At 43.7% G+C, this 24,968-nt stretch overlaps 1 protein-coding gene across 1 annotated transcript; it reads right to left on the bottom strand.

The window, feature by feature from the left end:
• Positions 1-23,681: 23,681 nt before the first annotated feature.
• LOC138247074 (olfactory receptor class A-like protein 4) lies at positions 23,682-24,719 on the bottom strand. The gene has a single exon (XM_069201819.1). The coding sequence runs from the start codon at positions 24,717-24,719 to the stop codon at positions 23,682-23,684; it is 1,038 nt and encodes a 345-aa protein (XP_069057920.1).
• Between the last annotated feature and the right edge of the window lie 249 nt (positions 24,720-24,968).

Here is a 24,968-nt window from a genome sequence, read left to right on the forward strand (position 1 = left end):
TAATGCACGCATTTGAAAATGTGACCTCGAAGAATGGCCACCAATGTTCACAAAATGCACTAATCAGTGATTAATACTTATGAAATATCGAATATCTACTAGACTAATGCAGTAATATGTCCTATTAAGGGTTGTGAAGAATGCTTTAGCTTTATTAATTGTAGGCTTTAACTTAGCGAGTGCCTTGGCCTATTTTGCCAGCCTCATGCAGAAGCTGTATTTCTTAGCGTTTAGTAAAAATGCTGACCAAGTGAATTAAACTGTGAAATGTCTATTGTATTGTTAAATGTGCTTAACGGAAACTTTTCGTGAGAACCGACTACTAGAAGTTGATGTTCTTGCTACTGCATCTTTTTATGTGTAATGTATGTGAGACTGACTTTCCCAGGACAAGAACAATGAAGATACTGACTGGAGTGGTAGCTGCAACAATATTGTTAATTGACTAGCCGGATGATGAGAACATCGTAAGGCAGAACAATCAACTGTATGAGAACAGAGAATATTAGAAATCATAGATTTGATTTAGTAATATTATTGGACAAAGTGTGAACATACGATTAACTGACCAATAGGGAATTAGGGGATAGTTTAAGTGACTTTGATATAACAACGATGTAGAGGGAGACAGTTAAGATAATTCATTCAGACATCCTGAGAGAAAACAGCTATTACCCTTATTTTTCTTATGCGTCTTTGATAGAGACGTGTTTATCTTTAATGCTAAATGACTTTGCCCATACTTTCCTGACTGAGACCTGATGTCCTGCATATTATGCATATTTGCTGTTGGAAAATGGGTTATTGGTAAGGGCAGATAAGTACCTACACTTAGCAATAGGCCACTAACCTCCACTTAGGTCCCGTTAGGTCTCAGTAAATTAAACCTAGCTCAACCCTTGGTAGCTTGGCAACGAGCGACAAGACTTAACTTAGGAGACAGAGTGTAAAGCATTCAAATGTCACAAAACAGTAATTAAATAAAACACAGGAAACAGTTTAAAAATCCAGAATCAATTTATAAAAATAAATTTTTTTTTTATCTTTAAAATGACACAAAAAAGAATACCGGAGATATGAATTTTTAAAGAATTATTGTTTTCTAGCGCCTAGAAACAAGTGCTAATCTGGTCATCTGGTCGCACCTCGACCGGGGCAAAGTCAAAGTTTAAGGCCGACCGTGATGGAGTCCGGCTCGACTACAGCCCGCGGGAGGCCTCGGTCAAAAGTTTACCTTCGGACTTAGTCGTTTTTCTGAAGATTTTCTTCAGCGGGACGAACCTGCCAGTCCAATCCGACCTCCTGGAACTCTTCTTCGGATACGCGTCGCGGGAGCCCTCGGTGGCGATTTTTACCTTCGGACTTAGTCGTTTTTTCGAGGTGAAAATCCTTCGACTGGGATAAACCTGGATCTTGAGCCGACGTCCTTGGAGCCCTCCTTGGATACGCTGGCTGGGAGGTCCCGGTCAACTTCCTACGTTCGGACTTAGGGGGTCATTCTGACCCTGGCGGTAGACTACCGCCAGGCCAACGACCGCGGATGCACCGCCAACAGGCTGGCGGTGCATCCATGGGCACTCTGACCGCGGCGGTACCGCCGCGGTCAGAAACGGAAAACCGGCGGTGTCCCGCCGGTTTCCCGCTGCCCTGGGGAATCCTCCATGGTGGCGCTGCAGGCAGCGCCGCCATGGGGATTCCGACCCCCTTACCGCCAGCCTGGCTCTGGCGGTTTTGACCGCCAGAACCTGGCTGGCGGTAACGGGTGTCGCGGGGCCCCCTAACAGGGCCCCACCAAGATTTTCAGTGTCTGCAAAGCAGACACTGAAAATCGCGATGGGTGCAAGTGCACCCGTCGCACCCCTTCCACTCCGCCGGCTCCATTCGGAGCCGGCATCCTCATGGAAGGGGGTTTCCCGCTGGGCTGGCGGGCGGCCTTCTGCCGGTTGCCCGCCAGCCCAGCGGGAAACTCAGAATTACTGCAGCGGTCTTTTGACCGTGCAGCGGTATTCTGACGGCGGAGGGCCGCCCGCCAAAGTCAGAATGAGGCCCTTAGTCTCTTTTTGGAGATTTTCTTCACCGGGACGAACCTGCAAGTCAGGCCGGGTCGTGGTTGAGGCCAGCCGGCTAGAGTTGCCACGGCGGGTCAGTCCCTCTATGAAGCTTTTTACCAAAGGTTCTCCAAACTTCTGGATCTTCTTCCAGATGTTCCTTTAAGGTTCTTTTGGGGTGCACAGCTCACCCCAAGGTTCCAGAAGCTCTGAGATGCTCCTTGGAGGTGTGGACTACAACTCCCAGAATGCACCTGGTGCAAACTCCTTTTTGGCCACTGGACAGTGGTCAGCTGGTTGGTTTCTTCAGGAGTTGGTGCAGGGGACTCTGGTTAGCAATTTTTCACCTGTAGCAAACAGGGAGTCCCTCCTTGAACCAGTTGAAGCCAGGCAAATTCCTTCTTGTGGTGAAGCCCAAGTGTGCAGCTGGTGCAGTCCTTCAGAGTGCAGGGTCCAGGTGCAGGGCAGGGATCCAACAGGACAGTCCTTCTTCTTCTGTAGTTCTTCCTGGTAGGCATCTGGTAGGGAATTGAGATGTGGGTGCAGGTCTGCCAGTTTTATCCTTGCTCCTGGGTGAAAAACAGGGGGGTCTTGGTTCTCCAATCAGGGGCAGGGTCCTTCCACCTGTGATGACCACTTCCTGGGAAGTGTGGCAAAAATCAATCCCAGGGAGCAACATTCCTGAAACAACCATCATGGCTGAAAGTGATTTTTGGATGTTACATCTGGCTGAGCCCACCCACTGGTGTGGCTAAAAACCTAAACACACCCCTCTCCTGCCCTCTCCTAATCTAATCAAGGGGGCACCTAATTGTCTGGGTTTGCAGGATGTGGGGTTGTTGCTTGGTTGCTCCAAATGTCCTTCTCTGCCTTTGAAGACCAGTTTGGCAGCACTCCCTCTTCCTGCCTCACCATCTGCTGAGGGGAGATCTCCTCCCACAGGCACATCTCTTTGTGTGGAGCCATGCCACTTCACACCTCATCAAGGCAGCCTGGCCAGGCTGTCAGAGGCTGTCCAATCAGAGCACAGCAGCAAAAACACTGCAGGGCTGAAGTTGGCAACTTTTCAGGTAAAGTTTAAAACTCTTTACCTGAACAAGTTATATTAAATCCAACAACTGGAAGTTGTGGGATTTATTATAACAATTAATTTGATACCAAACTTCTGGTATCTGTTACTTAAGGGAACTTTAAAAATTAAAATAAAGTCTCCCCATTCTAGCCTATGAAGGTTATTCACTACAATGAGAGAAAAACAAATTTGGCTGTTTTACCTCACTAGGGCTTATAAAACTATATTATAAGGTCCCTGCTTATAGTTACATGGCACCCATCCCTAGGAGTACATAGGGCACACCTTAGGGGTGACTCATATATAAAAATAAGGTAGTTTAAGACTTTGGAACTACTTTTAATTCCAAAGTCGAATTTGCATATAACTTTAATTTAAAAGCAACCAGTAAGGTAGGCCTGCCTTTAAAATGACACTGGGCACCTCAGCAGTGCACCTATGGGTGCACTACCTATGCTGGGGTCCCTAAACCTGCATGCCCTACCATATACTAGGGACTTATAGGTAGGTTGACTTAGCCAATTATAATTAGCCTAATTTGCATACTGATTTTACACAGAGCACAGGTCCTGGGACTGGTTAGCAGTACCCAGGGCACCATCAGAGTCAGGAAAACACCAGCAAAAAGTGGAAAATGGGGGCAAAAAGTTAGGGGACCTCTGCAATCAGACCTGTTCTCTCACATTTACTTTTCTTTCAAGGTACCAACTGCGCTGTTTTGTCTATGGCTCTATCATAGTTAGATGTTTTTCCACATTTGTGTTACTAAAATGTTTTGCATCAAGCCCAACATGCTGATGCTAATCTGGTGTTAGGTGAGGATTTTTGACTTATGACCTAAGTGACTAATGTTTGATGGATTTCTCTGCTTAACTGCATGTATTACATCTCTTTGCCGCAGCAGACTCTGCTATTGATTTGCATTGTAACTTTAGAATGTGTCGTAGTTCAAGCCTTGATTAGATTGCGTTTCTTTAGCCACTTTGGGCAACCAGTGTTGTTTTTGTATGTGTTTCAATTGATACTGAGATGGATCTACATGACCATAGCTTTGTTAATACAGGGAAATATGGACCAGATGTATCAAACATTTTTGCATTCGCAAACGGTGCGAAGCGCAGAATTCGGCCGTTTGTGGATGCAAAAATGCCTTTCACAATGTATGAAAGGCATTCGCAGTGCAATTTTAAGGAATCGCAAAAATAGTGATTCCTTAAAATTGTGACCTCATTTAGAGAATCACAAATTGCGATTCTCTAAGTAGGAAATCACAAATAAGGAATCCCTATTTGTGATTTCCAAAGCACATGTATCAAGCATTCCCTAAATACCATACAATTTGGTGGTAAGCATGTGCAATTTTAAAAAATGCATTATAAATGCATTTTCAAAAATGATATGTAGCGCACACATGCCCCTATGGCATGTGTGTGCTTCACAGGTCTGCAAATATTTTTTTGGGTTGCATCACAGGGGACCTTAGGCCCCCAGCACCCTGGGGTTTACATTACTTAATTTGTTAATTCCTAACTGGAATTAGCAGTTTGGGAAATGCAAAACCATTCTCACCTATGCGCCTACAGGCCCATATAAATGAATGGAGTTGCATTCTTTATTTGCGATTCGGTAATAGCATTTGCGAATTTTAAGAAATCGCCATTACAGAATCGCAAATTTGATACATACCATTTTGCATTTCTTAAATAGCGATTTCTTAAAATTCACTATTTAAGAAATGCAAAACAGATTTTTGATACATCTGGCCCTAAATATTCTAACTTTTACTAAAGGTGTGGTTATTCTGTGACTAAAAGATCATGGTGCGTGACAATTACTGACTCCATTGATTATTGATTTTAGTGATTACTAATGATCATTGATTATTGTGTATTGATTATGTACTGGAGCTATGGTGAGAACTTCTTAATTGCGAGTCAAAAGGGTCAATGACCTATTCGCGTCCCCTCATAAGTATACTTATTAAGGTGTGACGTGCTAACAGTTATGGTAGCAGACTGATGGTTAGTCTCCTTAAGAGCTTGCCATAGATTTTCGGTACAGAGTGATAACAAAGGCGGTAAGAGACCAATGGTTCATCTCCTTAGGAGCATACCATAGACATTCAGTACACAATAACAGGTGTTCCCAGAAATGGTAGAAGTTTAAAGCTGGTCCTTTCGAGAGTTATTATTATTGAGATTTGGATTCTGTTTTTCAATTATGATAATTGGAGAGAAAATGATGTTCCCTTAAGCCCAGAAATGACTTTCCCAGATCCTGCATCCTGCTAATGGTTGTTTGAGGATGTTCCCGACATTCTAGTGATAGAGTGAGTGAAATAGGTTGCGCTTGGACAGCTTATGCAAATTGCAGGTGAATTGTGAGATTTGTGAGTGTTTTAGGGAGTTTGCGTACTCCAAATAAAGTTGTGGTAGGAGTGTGGTTACTCCGCAGTATGAGAGTAGGGAAGTTGTCAAACTTCATATGTGTGTGGCGTGGGGCTTAGTGCACAAAAATTGTCCAAGTGGTTGTTGATGTATGGACCCTGCATGGTCTAAGATTTTGGAGTATATTGAAAAGTGTCTGAGACACTTGGTTTATGTTGTAATTGTCTGGTTTAGTAGGTTGATCGGGAGTGGTCAACAAGTCAGTGTGTGAGATAAAGGGAGCAAGAAGAAATTTCAATTAAAATTTGGTGAGTTTGATGTGCACCAGTACAGACCCATTTGTCAGTTGAGAGTAAAATTTGCGGGTCGAATTTTACTTGCGAATCTGGGAAACTGAGAAAAAGGAATAGCTGTAAGTGTGGAAAGAGCCATCAGTGAAAATCCATAAGGTTTCTGAAGTGATTGTGTTACCTTTCCTGTAGTAAACCAGCAGATTTGTTTTTGGTTTTTGGATTTTGAGTAGTGCTCCAATTATTTTGCATTAGTTTTGTGTGAGTTGGAGTTTAGGAGGTCAAGCTGCAAGACTTTGTCAGCCACAGTACATGTGAGTGTGATGTCATTGGAGCCTCACTGGGATAGGTTAGGTAGTGAGAAGGGTCACGCACGGATTGGCAGCCATCCATGAGAGGCAGTTGGTTGTGAAACGTAGGTGAAAGGAATCTTGGGATTAAAAGTCATTTCCTGATTTGATTTTGAATAAACAAAAAATAGAAAATATGAAGTTTTTCAAAGCATTAAGAAGTGCCCTAAGGGGAGATGCGTACATTACAGCGAGTGTAGATGAGCCTATGCTGCCAGAGAACACATTGGCTTACATTGTAATGGAAGAGAGAGGTGTTGCGCCATGTCTTTGGCTAAAGCAATGGTGCAAATTGACAGAGAAAGCTGGGAGATTAGCTTTTCCTACAAATGGGACGTTCAATTTGAGGTTTTTCGAACATTTACAGATGGCGCTATATGAATCTAAGCCTCTTCCAAAACCATCACAGTTTGAGGCATAAGCAGTCTGGGAACTAGTAGCCAGACAGCAACAGCAATTGAAGTTCGAGAGAGGGATGAGAAAGGCAGAAAAGACTCTAGCAGAGGCTAAATGGGATTGGGATCAGAAGGTATGGAGAACAGAGACGTTGCAAGGGATTAAGTTGTTTCCGGCAATTATGCAAGAGAATGACAAGGAAGGAAGGAAAGCGACTAGGAAGACTAATAGAAGCCCGTCTGAAAGTAAGGGAGCTAGAAAGTCTTACCCGATGGAGGAGGAATCAGACGATGATGAGTTCCTTACACAGTTATTAAAAGATCGACCACCACCATATACAATACATGAGAGGGGTCTGAGTACTAGTGCTGATCTGACAGCCCGACACAGACAAATGGGACAGCGAGTCGGGTGCAGGGTAATGCTAACCTGACATAGAATGCAGTGCAAAATAGTCTTAATATGCCAACTACTCCTGTAGTGCAGACTCAGATGCAGCTGCCACAGGTACAGAGAATTTATCCTGATGTGCCTATTGTCGAAACAGCTTCGAACTTAGTGGTGCCCATGGAGCAGGTGGTTCCGAGACCAATACTGGTTCAGACTGAGCCGACTCCAATTTTGTTGCCCCAAGTGCAGCCTCAGGTAATGCCAAGATTTACGCCAGTGACAGGGACACAGTCAGGCTTGACTCCGATGGTGGGTGTCAGAGAAGCCCCGGATGCTATATCGCTACCGATTACTGTTGGTCCAGCAGTACCATTTTTTGCACAAAAGAAACCGACTGTGAGTGAACAAGGAGCAATGACCCAGAGTCTAATGAGGGGAGGACATAATGAACATGCTCAGGCAGTCTCACCTGTGGGTCAGACGTTTGACGGATCCAGATCACTGTTAGATTTTAGACCATTTGTAGCAATTCCAGACACAGTGACAGGACCAAATGTTGGCCTGAGCTTGAAATTGTTGACACCACAGACTCCGAATGCAGTTGCACAGCGGGTGCTTCCGGTCCAAGTGAGTAACATTTCGTTAGAGGGACTGACAGCTCAGCAATTGACTGAATGGTTAGACAAGCTGAATACCCCACAGAATGCCCCTAAAGGAGAGGAGTATTTGAATTGTGCCAGGCTAAGCATGGAAGCTGGCGAACTCATTGAAGGAACGATGGAGGTGAATAGGCTAGAATCCTACACGGAAGCAGAGTTGAGATATTTGTGCCCAAAGATTACGAGATAAGTGAGTAGGGTGCATCAGAGATTAGCAGATTTGGCAGAAAAATTCAGCATAGAGATTGAGAAAACGAAACATTTGAAAAGGAGCTACAGATTAGATTTTGAGGCAAAAGATTTTGAACACATGAGATCTGCCGGAATGAAGGTGCACCTTAAAGAATTACTGCAGAGTGCTCAGACCTGGGGAGCATTAGACAAATGGGAAGGCAGATGGGTAAAGAAAAGAGACAAGAGAAAAAGGGATTCTTTGGGGCTGACTGAAAATGTGCAGCCGGACAAAGATCCAGTAAATATTTTACCAATGAGAGAGATTCCAGGGGGAAATTTTGTTCATGTCCCTTGGAGCAGAAGTGACATTTTATCATTTACAAATATTTATCCAAAATTGATAGAAAAGCCCGTAAAGTGGTATCAGCAGACAGACAGGTTTGTGAAACTTGCAAAGTGTTTGTGGGAGGACTTGAACACATTACTAGATATAGTGGTTCCAGCTGGCTTGTGTGTCGAGTGTAAGAGGAGTGTAGACTGGCCAACAAGTGAACCAGAGAGAGACAAGAATACAGGTGTACCATCTCCTGAAGTAATGAAATATTACTATAAGGTGATCGAGTTTCTGAAATCAAGAATTTCGCCCAAAAATATTGATTGGCAGAGGACTGACAGGACAGCTCAGGAAGCAAAAGAATTGATACATGCGTACTATGAGAGATTGTTGCAGGCATTCAAGCATTACAGTGGTACAGAAACAATTGAGGCGAAAGACATGCTACATTTTGTGTTCAGAATTGTGAAAGGATTGAGACCTGAAATTTGCCAGATCATTAGGAATCATTTGATTTGCTGGCAATCAAAGCCGATTGATGAGGTGTTGCAGTGGCAAAAATACTGTAGTGATGAGATTGAGTTGAAGAAGAAAAAGTTGAAAGAGAAAGCGATGGTGATGCTGATCAAAGCAGCTCAGAAGGGAGTGCAAGGAAATTTTGTTCAGCAGTTGGCACAGCAGCAGCAGGGAAACATTATGTTTCAGCCCCAGATGAGAGGTAGGGGTCATGGAGGCACTATGAATCGTGGTCCGGATTTGAATACTGTAGTGGTTCAGAATGATGTGCAGGGAATGACAAAGCAATTGCTGTGTCACATTTGCAGAGCCGTGGGACATTGGAAACGGTAGTGTCCGATGATGGTGCAGGAAGGTGTTGTTCAGCAGAGTAATGAGATCAATTCATTTCATATTGTGAGAGGACCAACACTAAGGGGTCCTAATCCAAATTTTCAGAATAATGTGAATCAAGTGCACAATTTTCAGCCTATGCAGCAGTTGCAAATGCCCCGTGCACAAGTGTCACAGTTGCAGCCAATGCAGCAGCAGGTTCCCATGGTACCTAGATAGCAAATTCAAATACCTCAAGCCCTGATGGAGCAGCAACCGATGATGCTATCTCAACAGGTCAGAGGCAAAACAGAAGTAGTAACACAGTGCATCAATTCCCGTTACACAGTGAGGATGGAATAAATGGTGAATGGACGAGTGACAGTTCAGATGAGGTGAGGAGCCATGTGTGCTTGCGACTTCTTTAGCAATAGATCAGAGAGGACCCTATGTGAGGGGAAAGGTTATGGGTCACAGAGTTTCATTCTTGGTTGACACATGAGCTACACACTCTGCAGTGAGAAGTGCAGAGGTTCCGAATTTACCCCTTTCAGGTAGAACACTTCAGGTTGTGGGAGTAGCAAACCAGTATTTGACAAGCCCGATTACAGACCCAGTTCAAGTTGAGATTGGCAATTGTCGGGGATTGCATAAACTTGTAGTCTGCAATTCAAATCCGGTCTCCTTACTGGGAAGAGACTTGCTGTGTAAAACAAAATGTTTGATTACATCCTCAAATTATGAAATTGAGATTCAGACGAATACAGTAATGATGATGAGGAAGACCAAGCCCCAGAAACCGAGTGTGAAACTACAAATGAGTAATACCCTTTGACTGAGTTTTTCCCGATGTTCACAGTGAAAGAGCTCCATCCTGATTTGCAGGGAACAGTACAAGAGAAGGTATGGAATCTGACAGGGAAAGAAGTAGGTCTGATCAAGGCAGTGGAGCCAGTCAAAGTTACAGTAAAACCGAATGCAGTTTTTCCCCAACTTCCGCAGTACCACATGCCACAAGATGATCTGATGAAAGTGGCTCAGATAGTTGCAGATTTTGTGAAGCAGGAAGTTCTGAAGGAAGTGTTGAGCAGTCCATGTAACTCACCAATAATGGGTTTGAAGAAGCCCTGTGGGAAGGTTCGGATTGTTCAGGATTTGAGAAAAATAAATGAGATTGTGGTCAAATGTTGTCCTGTAGTGCCAAATCCTGCTGTGATACTATTCCAGATCCCATGTGATGCAGAGTGGTTCACGGTCATTTATTTGTCACAAGCGTTCTTTTCTGTGCCTCTTCAAGAGGATAGCCAATTACTCTTTTCTTTCAAATTCCTGGATCGAGTCCATTGCTGATGCAGAATTCCTCAAGGGTATTCAGAGTCACCTTCCATATACAATCAGATCTTGAAAAATAATTTGGAGTCATTGGAATTGCCTTTCTGATCGACTTTGGTGTTGTACATTGTTGACTTACTGATTGCGTCCAGGACAAGGGACGAGTGCAAGTATGACACGATTGCCCTGTTGAACCATTTGGGAAAGAATGGTCATAAAATGTCTCCGCTGAAATTGCAGTACTGTCAGAAAGTAGTGAAGTATTTGGGTCACCAGATTGAGAAAAATATCCAGAGAAAGGACTACAACAATATTGCAGATAAGTCTCCCGACCACATAGAGAGATGTCAGGATGTTCCTGGGAATGGTGGGCTATTGTTGCCAATGGGTCCCAAATTTTTCAGTCATTTCAAGACCATTGCAGAAGCTGACACATAAGGAGGTCACTGATCCCATAGTGTTAGACCAGGATGAAATGAAAGCATTCACTGAGTTGAAGAGAGTTTGTGCAGAGTTCCAGTGTTGGGTATGCCTGATTACACGAAGCCTTTCACATTGTTTTGTCATGAGCGTGCTGCATGTTCATTGTCTGTCTTGACACAGGTCCATGGAGGTGTAAATCGCCCTGTAGCATATTTTTCAGCTACTTTGGACCCAGTTGCAGCAGCCTTACCAGGTTGTTTTAGTGCAGTTGCCACAGTTGGTCAGTCTTTCACAGTGTGAAGGCAAGGTGATGGGATAGCCCCTGATGGTAATGGTCTCTCACTCTATTGAGATTTTACTGACAAGGAAGAAAACCCAATACTTGACTGGTGCGAGGTTGACTAGACACGAGACGAGTATTTTGGGGTCACCGAAAGTGACACTGAAAAGATGTAGGGTGCTGAATCTAGCAACCTTACTTCCAAGTGAAAATGCTGAAATTAAGAAAGGGGAAGATGTTGAACATGATTGTCTCGAAGTAACTGATTTGTGCACAAAACCGAGACCTGTCATTAGAGATACCTGATTGGAAGAAAATGACCAAATTATTTTTGTTGATGGTTCTTGTCTGAGCGTCAATACAGGGACAATGAGAGCGGGATATGCTGTGTGCACAATGACAGGTACCTTGGAAGCATCTTGGCTTCGTGGGGTGTATTTTGCCCAGGTAGTGGAACTGGTAGCCTTTACCAGAGCGTGCCGTGTTTCTGCTCAGTTGAGAGTTACCATCTATATGGATAGCCAGTATGGATTTGGAATAGTCCATGATTTTGGTCAATTGTGGTCATAGAGAGGTTTCCTGACCTCTTCTGGTTCACCAGTGAGAAATGGTGATAGACTCAAAGAATTGTTACATGCTATTCAGATGCCTGAAAAGATTGCTGTGGTGAAATGCAGTGCACATCTGAAGGACTATGTGTCATTGGGAAATAGATATGTGGATCAAGTGGCAAGGTTTTGCGCATTGAACTATATATCGTTCAAAGACAAGAAGGAAACTGTTACTTGAAGATGACAAAACTTGTACAAGCTATGCATTGAAAATAATTGACACTATGGAAGAATTAAAATCTTTGCAGAATAATGCTGACAAGGAGGAGAAATGTTCATGGAGCAAAATGAAATGTGTTCAAAGGCAAGATGAATTGAGGGCTTCTGAGGAGGGTCAAATGGTTTTGCCAAATAGCCTGTTGTCTCAAATGGCAAAGTATTATCATGATCAAGCACATATTGGGAGAGATGCCATGGCTCGTTTGTTCAAACATGATTAGTTCAACTCAAAGTTGAGACAGGTTGCTGAAGCAGTTTGCCATTGTTGTGTCATTTGCCAACAGTTAAATGCGGGGAAAGGGATAGTGGTTAACTTGAGCCACATTGGAAGTGCGGGAGGTCCACTCGGCAGAATGCAGATGGATTTTATTGAAATGCCTGTGTGTGGAGGTTTGAGATACGTGTTGCTGATTGAATGCATCTTTAGTCACTGGATTGAAGCACACCCTACACGAAGAAATGATAGTCTCACAATGGCAAAACTACTGCTTAGGGAACTGATACTGCATTTCGGGTTTCCGCTCTCTTTAGAATCAGATAGGGGAAGTTACTTTAACAATGAAGTAATTAAATTACTGTGTGCAGCAAGGAACATTGAGCAGAAGTTGCATTGTAGTTACCGCCCTGAAGCATCAGGACTAGTGGAACAGACAAATGGTACCTTGAAGTCAAGAGTTGCAAAGATGTGTGCAGCTACGAATTTGAAATGGCCCGACGTTTTGCCTTTAGTGTTGATGTTAATGAGAAACACACCTGACAGAAAGACAGGATTGTCACCCCATGAGATCCTCAGGGACAGAGCAATAAGGCTAACAGCAGTGCCAGCAAATGCACTTGTCAGTATTACAGATGATAAGGTGTTGGATTACTGCAATGGTCTGGGTGATGTAGTCCGCTCTTTTTCCCAGCAGATGGAGACCACCACACTGCCACTGATCCTTGACCCAGGGCACAACTGAGAGCTGGGGACTGGGTTGTCATCTGAAAGCACGTGAGAAAGGCGTGTTTACAGCCTCGTTGGAAGGGACCCTACCAAGTGGCCCTGACAACTACTACAGCTGTGAAGTGTGCTGGGATCCCGAACTTGATCCACACCAGTCACACGAAGAAAGTTGCATATCCACTGGATCATGAAGAAGTGTTGTTGAGAGTACCAACAACAGTGAGACAAGTCTCAGCGCCGGGAGAAGAACAAAGAGGAACTGAGACCAGCTCTGAGCTCGTTGAGGGCGGTTCAAGCACTCCTGTGAGAGACGAGGGTGGAGGCCTCCAGGAGGGTGACGGAGAGCCTGTCTTAACTGAAGCAGCAGGAGAACCTAGTCAGAGGAGGGCTTTCCCAGAAGCAGACAATCTTGATAGACAGACAGGTGGATCAAAGTCAAAGTGATCTGACTCCTCCTGAACTGGTTGCAGGTCCGTCAAGCGAAAACACCACACAACAAGGAAAAGGTTCAAGTTCAATCTTGAAGGGAATACTGACAAACGGTCCACTGAAAGGAGATAAGTGGCCGGAATCGCAAGTGGAGGAAGGGAAAGAGGTGGTTGTTGAACGAGCAATAGAAGAAGAAGTAGATACCACAAGGAAAGAAGATCTAAGTGGAGGAGAGCTGAATGGTGATCGGAAACTGAAGAGAAAGAGAATAGCAAGTCGGAGATACGCAGGTCCTAAATGGGTGTATGCAACTACAAATGAATGGCAGCAAGAGTTTTTGTCTTTTTGTTTTGACAGTTCCGGGTCAGTATTTTGAGGTGACGTGAAGGAAGCTAATGAACTGAACTGTTGAAACAATCTGAGAGAAATATTTGAGAAAGAGACTGCTGAAAGTAAGCGGAAGAGACAATGATAACCTGATTTGACTTTTGAAACCTGATTTTGACAAAGCTGCTAACCGATTTTGACAAGGGCTCCTGGAAGTGAAACTGAACTGCTGAAAAAAGAGTTGTCTTTTTTTTTTTGCTGCAAGTTTTTCTAAATTTCTTCTGCTTTCTGATTCTTTACAGATCATGAGTAACATCAGTCAACAAGGTAGAGGTGCTAGGCGCTGTAAATATATGAGCATGGGTTTGGCAATTATGTGTGGGATATTGTTTGTGGTGTTGATGGTGGGTGTGTCTGTTCTTGATATGAGAGGAGCCAACCATACTTCCACTTTTGAGACGACTACCGCACTAACGGCATTAGAGAAGGTTTAAGTTAGATGAGAAATATTTGCATGAGGATACTAATGCAAAGGGAGAGCTTTCTTCTAACGTTTTCTATCGCTTATTAAGTGAGTATGTTGAGACAATGGATGCAAAGAATTACCTTGTGTGTACACAGATTCCTTCATCCATCGAGGAAGGAATCACATATCATAGCTTACATTTAATTTACAGGATAAGTCTGTTACTAACGAGATTTTATAACCATGAGTACATCCAGTACTTCTATTCGAATCATGATCTTGTGTTTTCGTTTGTTCCTATAATTAGGTATTTGAGTAAAGTAGCTAAGGATAATGACATAGTAATAGTTAGAGGGTTCTTTTCACCAACATTGACGTTTGGCACAGCTTATGCACACCGCAACAACCTGACGTGTGCTTACTCCTTTAGAGAAGAGCTTTTCAGATCACATAGATGATAGGAGAAAGGTGTTAAAAGAGAAATTAGAATAAGGCTTAGAGAAAAGGACTTACAAGAATGATTATGCTTATAGTGCAATTAAAACAGAAGGGAATGCTTTGGATGCGCAACACGAAGGGAGGCTTTGTATATATAGGCCTAAATCGCGCAACAACACTTTATTTGTGGGTACGACTGAATGCAGGCATGTGTTTTTGTTTCAGAGTAAATGGACATTTATGTTGAATGGACAGGACCCTGCAGTTCCAGGGATCTACTATAGTTGTGTACTTAATGCTTATTTCCAAGAGGATTGTATGGAACATGTTATTTGGGGATTGTTTTCCCAAAGAGTTATCAGATGGAGGATTTGAAAAAGTTTCTGAAAGTGACTGAATTACATCATAAGAGACAGAGGAGGAAGTCCTCTTCTGCGATAGTGGGAGATATATTTGGAGCAGTGATTCCTTCAGTGGGAGTCATCCTTAATTCGATTAAAATTCTAAAGTTGTCTACTATTGTGGATAACATGCTGATAACTTTTTCAGGGGCAATACTCCTGATAGATACTGAATTAGCTGCTGGTAGAGCTATAACTTTTCAAAATCATCTTGCTTTAGACATTCTTTTAGCGAAGGATAGTGGATTCTGTAGAATGATTATGTTAGACCTGACAGCCTTAGGGTGGTCACCCCTAACTTTTTGCCTGCCTCCCTCCACTTTTTGGACACTGTTTTTGCTGGCTTTTAGACTCTGCGCACTTTACCACTGCTAACCAATGCTAAAGTGCATATGCTCTCTCCCTTAAAACATGGTAACCTTGAATCATACCTGATTGGACTATTTAATTTACTTATAAGTCCCTAGTAATGTGCACTCTATGTGCCTAGGGCCTGTAGATTAAATGCTACTAGTGGGCCTGCAGCACTGGTTGTGCCAACCACTTAAGTAGCCCCTTTCCCTTGTCTCAGGCCTGCCACTGCAAGGCCAGTGTGTGCAGTTTCACTGTCACCTCGACTTGGCATTTAAAAGTACTTGCCAAGCCTAAACCTCCCCTTTCTCCACATATAAGTCACCTCTAATGTGTGCCCTAGGTAACCCTAGAGCAGGGTGCTATGTGGGTGAAAGGCAGGACATGTACCTGTGTAGTTTACATGTCCTCTTAGTGTAAAACTCCTAAATTTGTTTTTGCACTACTGTGAGGCCTGCTCCCTTCATAGGCTAACATTGGGGCTGCCCTCATACAGTATTGAAGTGGTAGCTGCTTATCTGAAAGGAGTAGGAAGGTCATATTTAGTATGGCCAGAATGGTAATATAAAATCCTGCTGACTGGTGAAGTTGGATTTAATATTACTATTCTAGAAATGCCACTTTTAGAAAGTGAGCATTTCTTTGCACTTAAATCTTTCTGTGCCTTACAATCCACGTCTGGCTGGGCTTAGTTGACAGCTCCTTGTGCATTCACTCAGACACACCCCAAACACAGGGTACTCAGCCTCACTTGCATACATCTGCATTTTGAATGGGTCTTCCTGGGCTGGGAGGGTGGAGGGCTTGCTCTCACACAAAGGACTGCCACACCCCCTACTGGGACCCTGGCAGACAGGATTGAACTGAAAGGGGACCTGGTGCACTTCTTAGCCACTCTTTGAAGTCTCCCCCACTTCAAAGGCCCATTTGAGTATAAAACAGGGCCTCTGCCCTACCTCATCAGACACTTGCTGGAGAAGAAACCTGAACCAGAACCTGCATCCTGCCAAGAAGAACTGCCTGGCTGCCTAAAGGACTCACCTGACTGCTTTCTACAAAGGACTGCTGCCTTGCTGTTGCCCTGCTGCCTTGCTGAACTCTTTTCTGGCTGTAAAAGTGCTCTTCAAGGGCTTGGATAGAGCTTGCCTCCTGTTCCCTGAAGTCTCAGGACCAAAAAGACTTCTCTTTTTCACTTGGACGCTTCGTGCAGTGAAATTTTCGACTCACAGCTTATTCCGTGGCAAGAAAAACGCCGCACACCGACGCTGATCGACGCGACGCCTTCGGGACGACCGGAACTTCGACGCACGGCCTCGCAAGGACAACGCCGCCCGACCTCCAGAGGAGAAATCAACGCGACGCCTGCCGTGAGAGCGAAACTTCGACGCACAGCCCCGCAGAACGACGCGCAGCCGGTAAACAAGCAGGAGAATCCACGCACAGACCCGGGACATCTGGTAATCCCCGCGATCCACAGAAAGAGACTGTCCGCGCGCTGGAAAATGACGCACGACTTCCCCGCGTGAAAAATAACGACGCAAGTCCGTGTGTGCTGGGGAGAAATCGACGCACACACCATTTTTCCACGTATCTCTTCTTCTGTGGCCCTCTGAGGAGATTTTCCACTCCAAACCAGGTACTTTGTGCTTGAAAGAGACTTTGTTTGCTTTTTAAAGACTTAAGACACTTTATATCACTTTTCAGTGATATCTCCACAAATTCACATTGCAACTTTATTCGTTTTGACCTACAATTATCCTGATAAATATTATATATTTTTCTAAACACTGTGTGGTGTATTTTTGTGGTGCTATATGGTGGTATTGTATGATTTATTGCACAAATACTTTACACATTGCCTTCTAAGTTAAGCCTGACTGCTCGTGCCAAGCTACCAGAGGGTGGGCACAGGATAATCCTGAAGTGTGTGTGAATTACCCTGACTAGAGTGAGGGCTTTTGCTTGGACAGGGGGTAACCTGACTGCCAACCAAAAACCCCATTTCTAACAGATTAATTCTAGGCATTGTTGCTCATATTTACCTGATAATAGTAAAGAGATAAGAGACTTACTAACCTGACTAACACAAGTGCTGATTTGAAAGAATTGAAAGAACCGGGGGTTTGGGAAAGGTTGGCAAAGGGTTTGCTTCAGTGGGAAATTGGCTCAACAACATTTGGAATGGGGTACTATTGAAAATATCAGAGGGAATATTAATTGTTGTGATTTGTTTAATTGGGATACAGGGATTATACAAACTATGCAAAAGAATTAAATTGAAAAAGTCTAAGAATAATCAGAAGAGGGAAGAAAAGAAAAGGGAAACATTTTACAGGGAAAATGCAAGGGGAAGACAAAATTATGAAGAAATTGAATTGTAAAAGTTTTAGCTAAAGGCAGATATTTATGGGTGATAATTAGTGTGATGACATATTTAGTCATCTGAGGAGGAATTGCCAGTGCAGGTGTTTTAATTAGAAGTTATTAATGAATCTTTATGTATTTTGAATAATGAGTTTATGTAGAAAATTAATTAACGTAGAAAAATAATGCACGCATTTGAAAATGTGACCTCGAAGAATGCCCATCAATGTTCACGAAATGTACTAATTAGTGGTTAATTCTTATGAAATATCGAATATGCATTAGACTAATGCAGTAATATGTCATATTAAGGGTTGTGAAGTATGCTTTAGCTTTAGTAATTGTAGGCCTTAACTTAGCCAGTGTCTTGGCCTATTTTGCCAGGCCTCATGCAGAAGCTGTATTTCTTAGTGTTTAGTAAAAATGCTGACCAAGTGAACTAAACTGTGAAATGTCTATTGTATTGTTAAATGTGCTTAATGGAAGCTTTTCGTGAGAACCGACTACTAGGAGATGATGTTCTTGCTAGTGCAACATTTTATGTGTAATGTGTGTGAGACTGACTTTCCCAGGACAACAACACTGAAGATACTGACTGGAGTAGAAGCTGCAACAATATTGTTACCTGACAAGCCTGATGATGAGAACATCGTAAGGCGGACCACCCAACTGTATGAGAATGTAGAAATATTAGAAATCAAAAATTTGATATAGTAGTATTATTGGACAAAGTGTGAACATACGATTGACTAACAGGGAATTATGGAATAGTTTAAGTGACTTTGATATAACAATGCCACAGAGGGGGACAGTTAAGATAATTAATTCCGACATCCTGAGAGAAAGCAGCTATTACCCTTATTTTTCTCATGCGTCTGTCATAGAGACGTGTTTATCTTTAATGCTAAGTGACTTTGCCCATACTTTCCTGACTGAGACCTGATGCCTTGCTGATCGACTGATGTCATGAGGATGAAGACTGATTCTGCTTTGCTGACCCATATCGAGGATAGGTATAATGCAGTAAAACTGTGATTATTGTGCATATTTGCTTTTTCTATCTAGTTACCAAGTGCGCTGTTTTGTCCATGGCTCTATCATAGTTAGATGTTTTTCCAAATTTGTGTTACTAAAATGAGTTGCATGAAGCCCAACATGCTGATGCTAATCTGGTGTTAGTTGAGGATTTTTGGTTTATGACCAAAGAGACTAATGTTTGATGGATTTCTCTGCTTAACTGCAAGTATTACATCTCGTTAATGCAGCTGACTCTGCTATTGATTTGCATTGTAACTTTAGAATGTGTTGTAGTTCAAGCCTTGATTAGTTGTTTTTGTATGTGTTTCATTTGAAATTGAGATTAATCTACATGACTTTAGCATTTGTTAATGTAGAGAAATAAATATTGTAACTTTTACTAAAGTTGTGGTTATTCCGTGACTGAAAGGTCATGGTGCGTGACGATTACTGACTCCTTACTGTGTATTAATTATTGATTATGTACTGGAGCTGTGGTAAGAACTTCTTAATTGCAAGTCAAAAGGTTCATTGAGCCATTTGCGTCCCCACGTAAGTATACTTATTAAGGTCTGATGCGCTAACAACTACCAGCAGAATTCCTATCAGTGCAGCATCCGCTGTACTGTTAAACTGAGTGACTCTCACAGTGATTACGGAGACTCTTTCGAGTCCTGGCATTTCATGAGACAACCTAATGCATTATGGGTGTTGTGGTCTTGCTTTACTTCCATTGAACTAACTAGATTAACACACCTGAGAGAAAATGTTTACTGGTAAAAAGTTGAGGACTGGAGACAGTGCCCATAATGACCGTGAGGTGATCATCTTACTGTGAAATGCCATAAGAAGAACCTCTAATTTTCAACTTGGGAAAGCATTTCTTAACTTATGCATCAGTGTTTTTCTTCTTTAAGTAAAAGTGCATAGTTCAAATCATTAGAGATACCTCAGACTAAGACCTCCACATGAGTGCAGAGCTACCAAGCATTGCTATATGTCAGTGATAGTGAAGCAGGCGTCGACATAGGCCAATATAACAAATGAAGCTGATTGCCTTTGTTATATTAAATTGTAACAGCATTTGCAGCAAAACGTCATATACTAGAAGTTGCACAGAAAGCAATGACATAAAAATCTTTAGAAAATCACTTTACTTTGTGCAAGCACCAGCAGCATCGCCCTCCTGGATTCCCCCACTGTCATTCCTTTTACCAAGTTTAACCAATTGCTAAGTATCCAAGTCTATTTCAAAATATAAAGTCTGGGTAGGGTGATGGACCCTCAGTTCCACTAGGTCTTATTTCCCTCATGTAAGTGCTAAACCTCTGAGCGAGCAGATTTCATGCACATGTTGCAGATTGTTGGCGATTGAGTATCAGTAATGTAAAGAGGCCTTTATTGATCTGAAGAATGCAGGTGGTAGTGCCTGACGTCTACATAAACGAATTAAAGTGTGATCTAATGGCTACTTTCACAACGATTGTGCGATGAGTAGGTATGACATACTTATAGTACTCTTGGCTTACTCCTGGAATCCAGATGTAAACTAGACAGGCTTCTAAACATGGGCATGCTGGTCCCAGGCCCTGCCCAGAAATTCACAAGGACACACAGAAGTGCTTAACTACAGGTCAGTCTCACTTCAACATGTCTCCAAAGAAATGTGTATTTAATTCAGTTTCTGCAAGCTGCAAACTCCTGTGTTCATCCAGCTTGTGAGGCTCCTCATCCTTGTAATTAGAGTTACCACCTCCCTCCAGGTCATTATGGACAATGTTCCTGTGGACTAATGCATTCTGGGTGTTGTAGTCTTGTTTTGCTTCCATTGAGCTACTTGGAACTAGTGCACCAAAAAACAATAATTTGCAGGTAAAGGTGCAAGCCTGGAGAGAGTGTGAGTGTGACCTTGTGTGAGCTGATTGCCCTCTTCGTCGGGCTTTGAGAACAGCAGAGAGTAAGAACGTTGTATGACAGTCACCTTCATTACTTCCTTGTAATTCTTCCTCATCCAGTCCTTACTGCATAAGCAGTCCTCTGCTCTCACAGATAGTGATTACCTGAACCAGCCAAAAAATACACCCAATATGGCCACTCCTGACTCACCATGCCATGTATTAGGAAGCCCCACCTGACCACATCCCGATACATGCAAGCCAACATGGAGCAAAATACAGGAAATGACTGGTGGTTGGGCACGTGAGACTGAAAAGAGGAAGACCTGTACTCGGAGTAATGAAGTTTACAGGGGAGTAACTGGGCATCACATGCGAGAGGTAGGAAGGGTGGGGCACTTTTCCACAAAAATGGGTAAGGGGGGCACAAATGTGGTCTTGCCCTCCAGCAAATATTTGCAAATCAGGACCCTGCTGTGCTGACCCCTGTATCCCTGGAATGCTCTAGGTTTCTGCATATGGGATAATTGTCTCTAAGAAAGTGAGATCCATTTTCTTGATAATGTTTAAGTGTTATTGTTAGAATTGGAGTCTGGTTGACAGTCAGGTCACCCCCTGTTCAAGCAAGGACCCTCACTCTAGTCAGGGTAAAAGAGAATCACCCTCAGCTAACCCCTGCTTACCCCCTTGGTAGTTTGGCAGAGCAGTAGGCTTAACTTCAGAGTGCTAGGTGTAAAGTATTTGTACCAACACACACAGTAACTTAATGAAAAGACTACAAAATGAATAGGAAATATTTATCTAAACAAAACAAGACCAAAACGACAAACATCCACAATACACAAGTCAAGGTATCAATAAAAATGCAAAAAGAGTCTTTAAGTAGTTTTAAACACACACTAGCACTGCTAGCGTGAAAATGTACCTGGTGCGCGTCAAAAAATAACCCCGCATGGGCGGGTGTGCGTAAAAAATAACGCCGCACAGGCGGGTGTGCGTAAAAAATAACTCTGCACGGCAGTACGTGAGTCGGAAATCCAGCCGCACGATGATCCAAAATCCCCGCAGCGCAGGTTGTGATCTCCCAGCCTCCGTCAGCGAAGCTGCGCATCGTTTCTCCCGCTCCGTGCGTCGATTCTTCGGTCGCGTTTCCTGCAAGCGTTGTTTTCTCAGCTGCGGAGCCGGCGGCGTGTCGTTTTTCAGCTGCAGATCGGAGTCACGTCAATCTTTTCCCCGCACGGCACTCTGTGCGTGGATTTTCTTGTCTTTGGGCTGCCAGCTTCTCCTTTCAGGTTCCCAGGAACTGGATGGGCACCACAGGGCAGAGTAGGAGTCCCTCCAGAGACTCCAGGTGCTGGAAGAGAGAAGTCTTTGCTGTCCCTGAGACTTCAAACTACAGGAGGCAAGCTCTAGATCAAGCCCTTGGAGATTTCTTCTCAAGTATGGAAGGCACACAAAGTCCAGTCTTTGCCCTCTTACTCTAGCAGAAGCAGCAACTGCAGGATAGCTCCACAAAGCACAGTCACAGGTAGGGCAGCTCTCCTCCAGGCAGAGGTTCCTCTTGGTTCCAGAAGTGTTTCTAAAGTCTGTGGTTTTGGGTGCCCTTCTTGTACCCAATTTCTCATTTGAAGTAGGCCTACTTCAAAGTAAAGTCTCTTTTGAATGTGAAATCCTGCCTTGCCCAAGCCAGGCCCCAGACACTCACCAGGGGGTTGGAGACTGCATTGTGTGAGGGCAGGCACAGCCCTTTCAGGTGTAAGTGACCACTCCTCTCCTCCCTCCTAGCACAGATGGCTCATCAGGAAATGCAGACTACACCCCAGCTCCTTTTGTGTCACTGTCTAGTGTGAGGTGCAACCAGCCCAACTGTCAGACTGACCCAGGGAATCCACAAACCGGCAGAGTCACAGAAATGGTATAAGCAAGAAAATACTCACTTTCTAAAAGAGCCATTTTCAAACACGCAATCTCAAAATCAACTTTACTAAAAGATGTATTTTTAAATTGTGAGCTCAGAGACCCCAAACTCCACATGTCGATCCGCTCCCAAAGGAAATCTACACTTTAATCAGATTTAAAGGTAGCCCCCATATTAACCTATGAGAGGGACAGGCCTTGCAACAGTGAAAAACGAATTTAGCAATATTTCACTGTCAGGACATATAAAACACATTACTATATGTCCTATCTTAACCATATACTGCACCCTGTCCTTGGGCTACCTAGGGCCTACCTTAGGGGTGTCTGACATGTAAGAAAAGGGAAGGTTTAGGCCTGGCAAGTGGGTACACTTGCCAAGTCGAATTTACAGTTAAAACTGCACACACAGACACTGCAGTGGCAGGTCTGAGACATGATTACAGAGCTACTTATGTGGGTGGCACAACCAGTGCTACAGGCCCACTAGTAGCATTTGATTTACAGGCCCTGGCACCTCTAGTGCACCTTACTAGGGACTTACTAGTAAATCAAATATGCCAATCATGGATAAACCAATTACATATCATTTACACGGAGAGCACATGCACTTTAACACTGGATAGCAGTGGTAAAGTGCTCAGAGTTCAAAAGCCAACAGCAACAGGTCAGAAAAAATAGGAGGCAGGAGGCAAAAAGATTGGGGATGGCCCTGCATAAGCAAAAAAATCGAACAGTTATCATAGAATAATCTCCTGCTGAAATGCCCACGTGAGTGCAGTAATGTTGCTCAGACAGAGCCAGGACCATACAGCGTGGGCATAATAACAAAGGAAACAGATTGCTCATAACAGGTACTTTCCCCACCAATTAATGACCTTGGAACCTCTGGTGCACGTTCGCTGTTTCTCTGAATTTGATATTCTCTTCAGTGTACTAAATGATCAGAGAAACATTGTACGATTAAAAACGTTAAAATACCTTTCACTTTAGCATTAATACTTTAGCACTAATCACAGTTCATCATTAAGAACCCGCAGCAATAACACTTAACATTGTCATCGTAACAGAATCGCAAACCGAGAAGACAGTCTGAAAACAGTTTGTAAAATGGAAAATGGCAAATTTATATAAAAGGTACCTTCAAAACAGTATAATTCTGTCAAACGTTTTAAAAGAAGAGAGAAAATTACAGCACACACGACAACAAGATTACAAGCATTCCGGGCTCCCTGTGTCTCACATAACTATACTTTTTTCAAATTTAAAAAATTGGCAAGTAACTGTCGGAATTTAATTGACGAAACACCTGAGGAGGTGACTGGAACAGTGTGCCCACCCTAGTTTTGTTGTGTCTGATTTCTCCTCTTTTTGGCAGCAACACAACACAAGGAATCTCGCAGAGACACCTGGAACTTCCGCCTTCCTAGTCCCAAGCCGAAGGGACACAGCACTGGATAGATGGCATATGCCACCCTGCCCCCATTAATGAGCGCCGGGGCCAGTTGGTAGGCCTTGTTAAAGCTGACTGCCAACACAGTAAAGTGGGTGGCCCAACAGACCAGATAGGTGGACACCAGGGCTAACACCAGCAAACCTGCCCTGCAATGAGACCTTGAACTGCAGCGGATTGTAGGACCCACCCAGTTGTTCACCTGTAGGGGTAGTTCTCCAGTTGGCACGAGCATCTTTCTGTACTTGAGTATGGTGTGGATTATCATAGTGCTGGCTGTCAGCATCATGGCGGCGGGCAGGATCTCGCACAAAATGACACAGCTGTAGAGGTACATCTTCTCCTTCCTGGTGTGCCCTATGACAAGAACACAACCGTAATAACGTCTGATGTTTCCAAGAGAGTGCATGCCATTGGCCTGGGAATAATTTCCATGGGACGTCTGATTCCCTCCCCAAATATCCTTGTTAATGTACATTAAGGTTGGACTTAGCAAACTACCCCATGTGATCCAGAATGTGGCCAAGCAGATCTTCATTGGTGTGGTGGACCCTAAAGCGCGCATCAGAAAAGTAGGAGTGCTGCGTAGTTTAAGCGTGTAGTAGGCACTAAGAAGGACGGTGAGCCAAGCGCTCATGGAGCCGGAGAGGATGGAGGCGAAGCCAAGGACCTTGCATAAGGCACCTCCAAGGGCAGCACCACCGAAAGCCTGGTAGAGCAGCACTGGCGTACTTCTGGTGATGATGGAGCACAGGTTGACTAACGAGAGGTTGCTGATCAGAAGGTCCACAGGTGGGATACGCCTCCCAGAGGGCTTCAGAGTCAGCCTTATGACCACAACATTGCCCAGCACGCCAAGGAGCAGAAGGATGACATAAGTGAAGAAGACCCCAAAGTTCATGTCCACATCACTTCCTGGTTTCATGGCGGCAGGAGAAAAGAGACCTTCAACACAGGACCCAGCGGTGGCGTTCCTCTGGTGAGACGTGGAGTTTTGGTGCCTGGACCGACAGAGGAGGAACTAACTGGCAGCAGAATAACCGGCCCTTGGAGAATTAAAGAGAAAAGCTGGGCAGCCCGCGAGCAGGGCTTGCAGCCAGCCGGCGAGCATCACAACAGCAGCCACTTTGCACAGCTCGCCCTCTGTCTGCCAATCACTTGCGAAAGGAGCTTT

This window comes from Pleurodeles waltl, chromosome 7, assembly GCF_031143425.1.
Source record: "Pleurodeles waltl isolate 20211129_DDA chromosome 7, aPleWal1.hap1.20221129, whole genome shotgun sequence".
NCBI lineage: Eukaryota > Metazoa > Chordata > Amphibia > Caudata > Salamandridae > Pleurodeles > Pleurodeles waltl.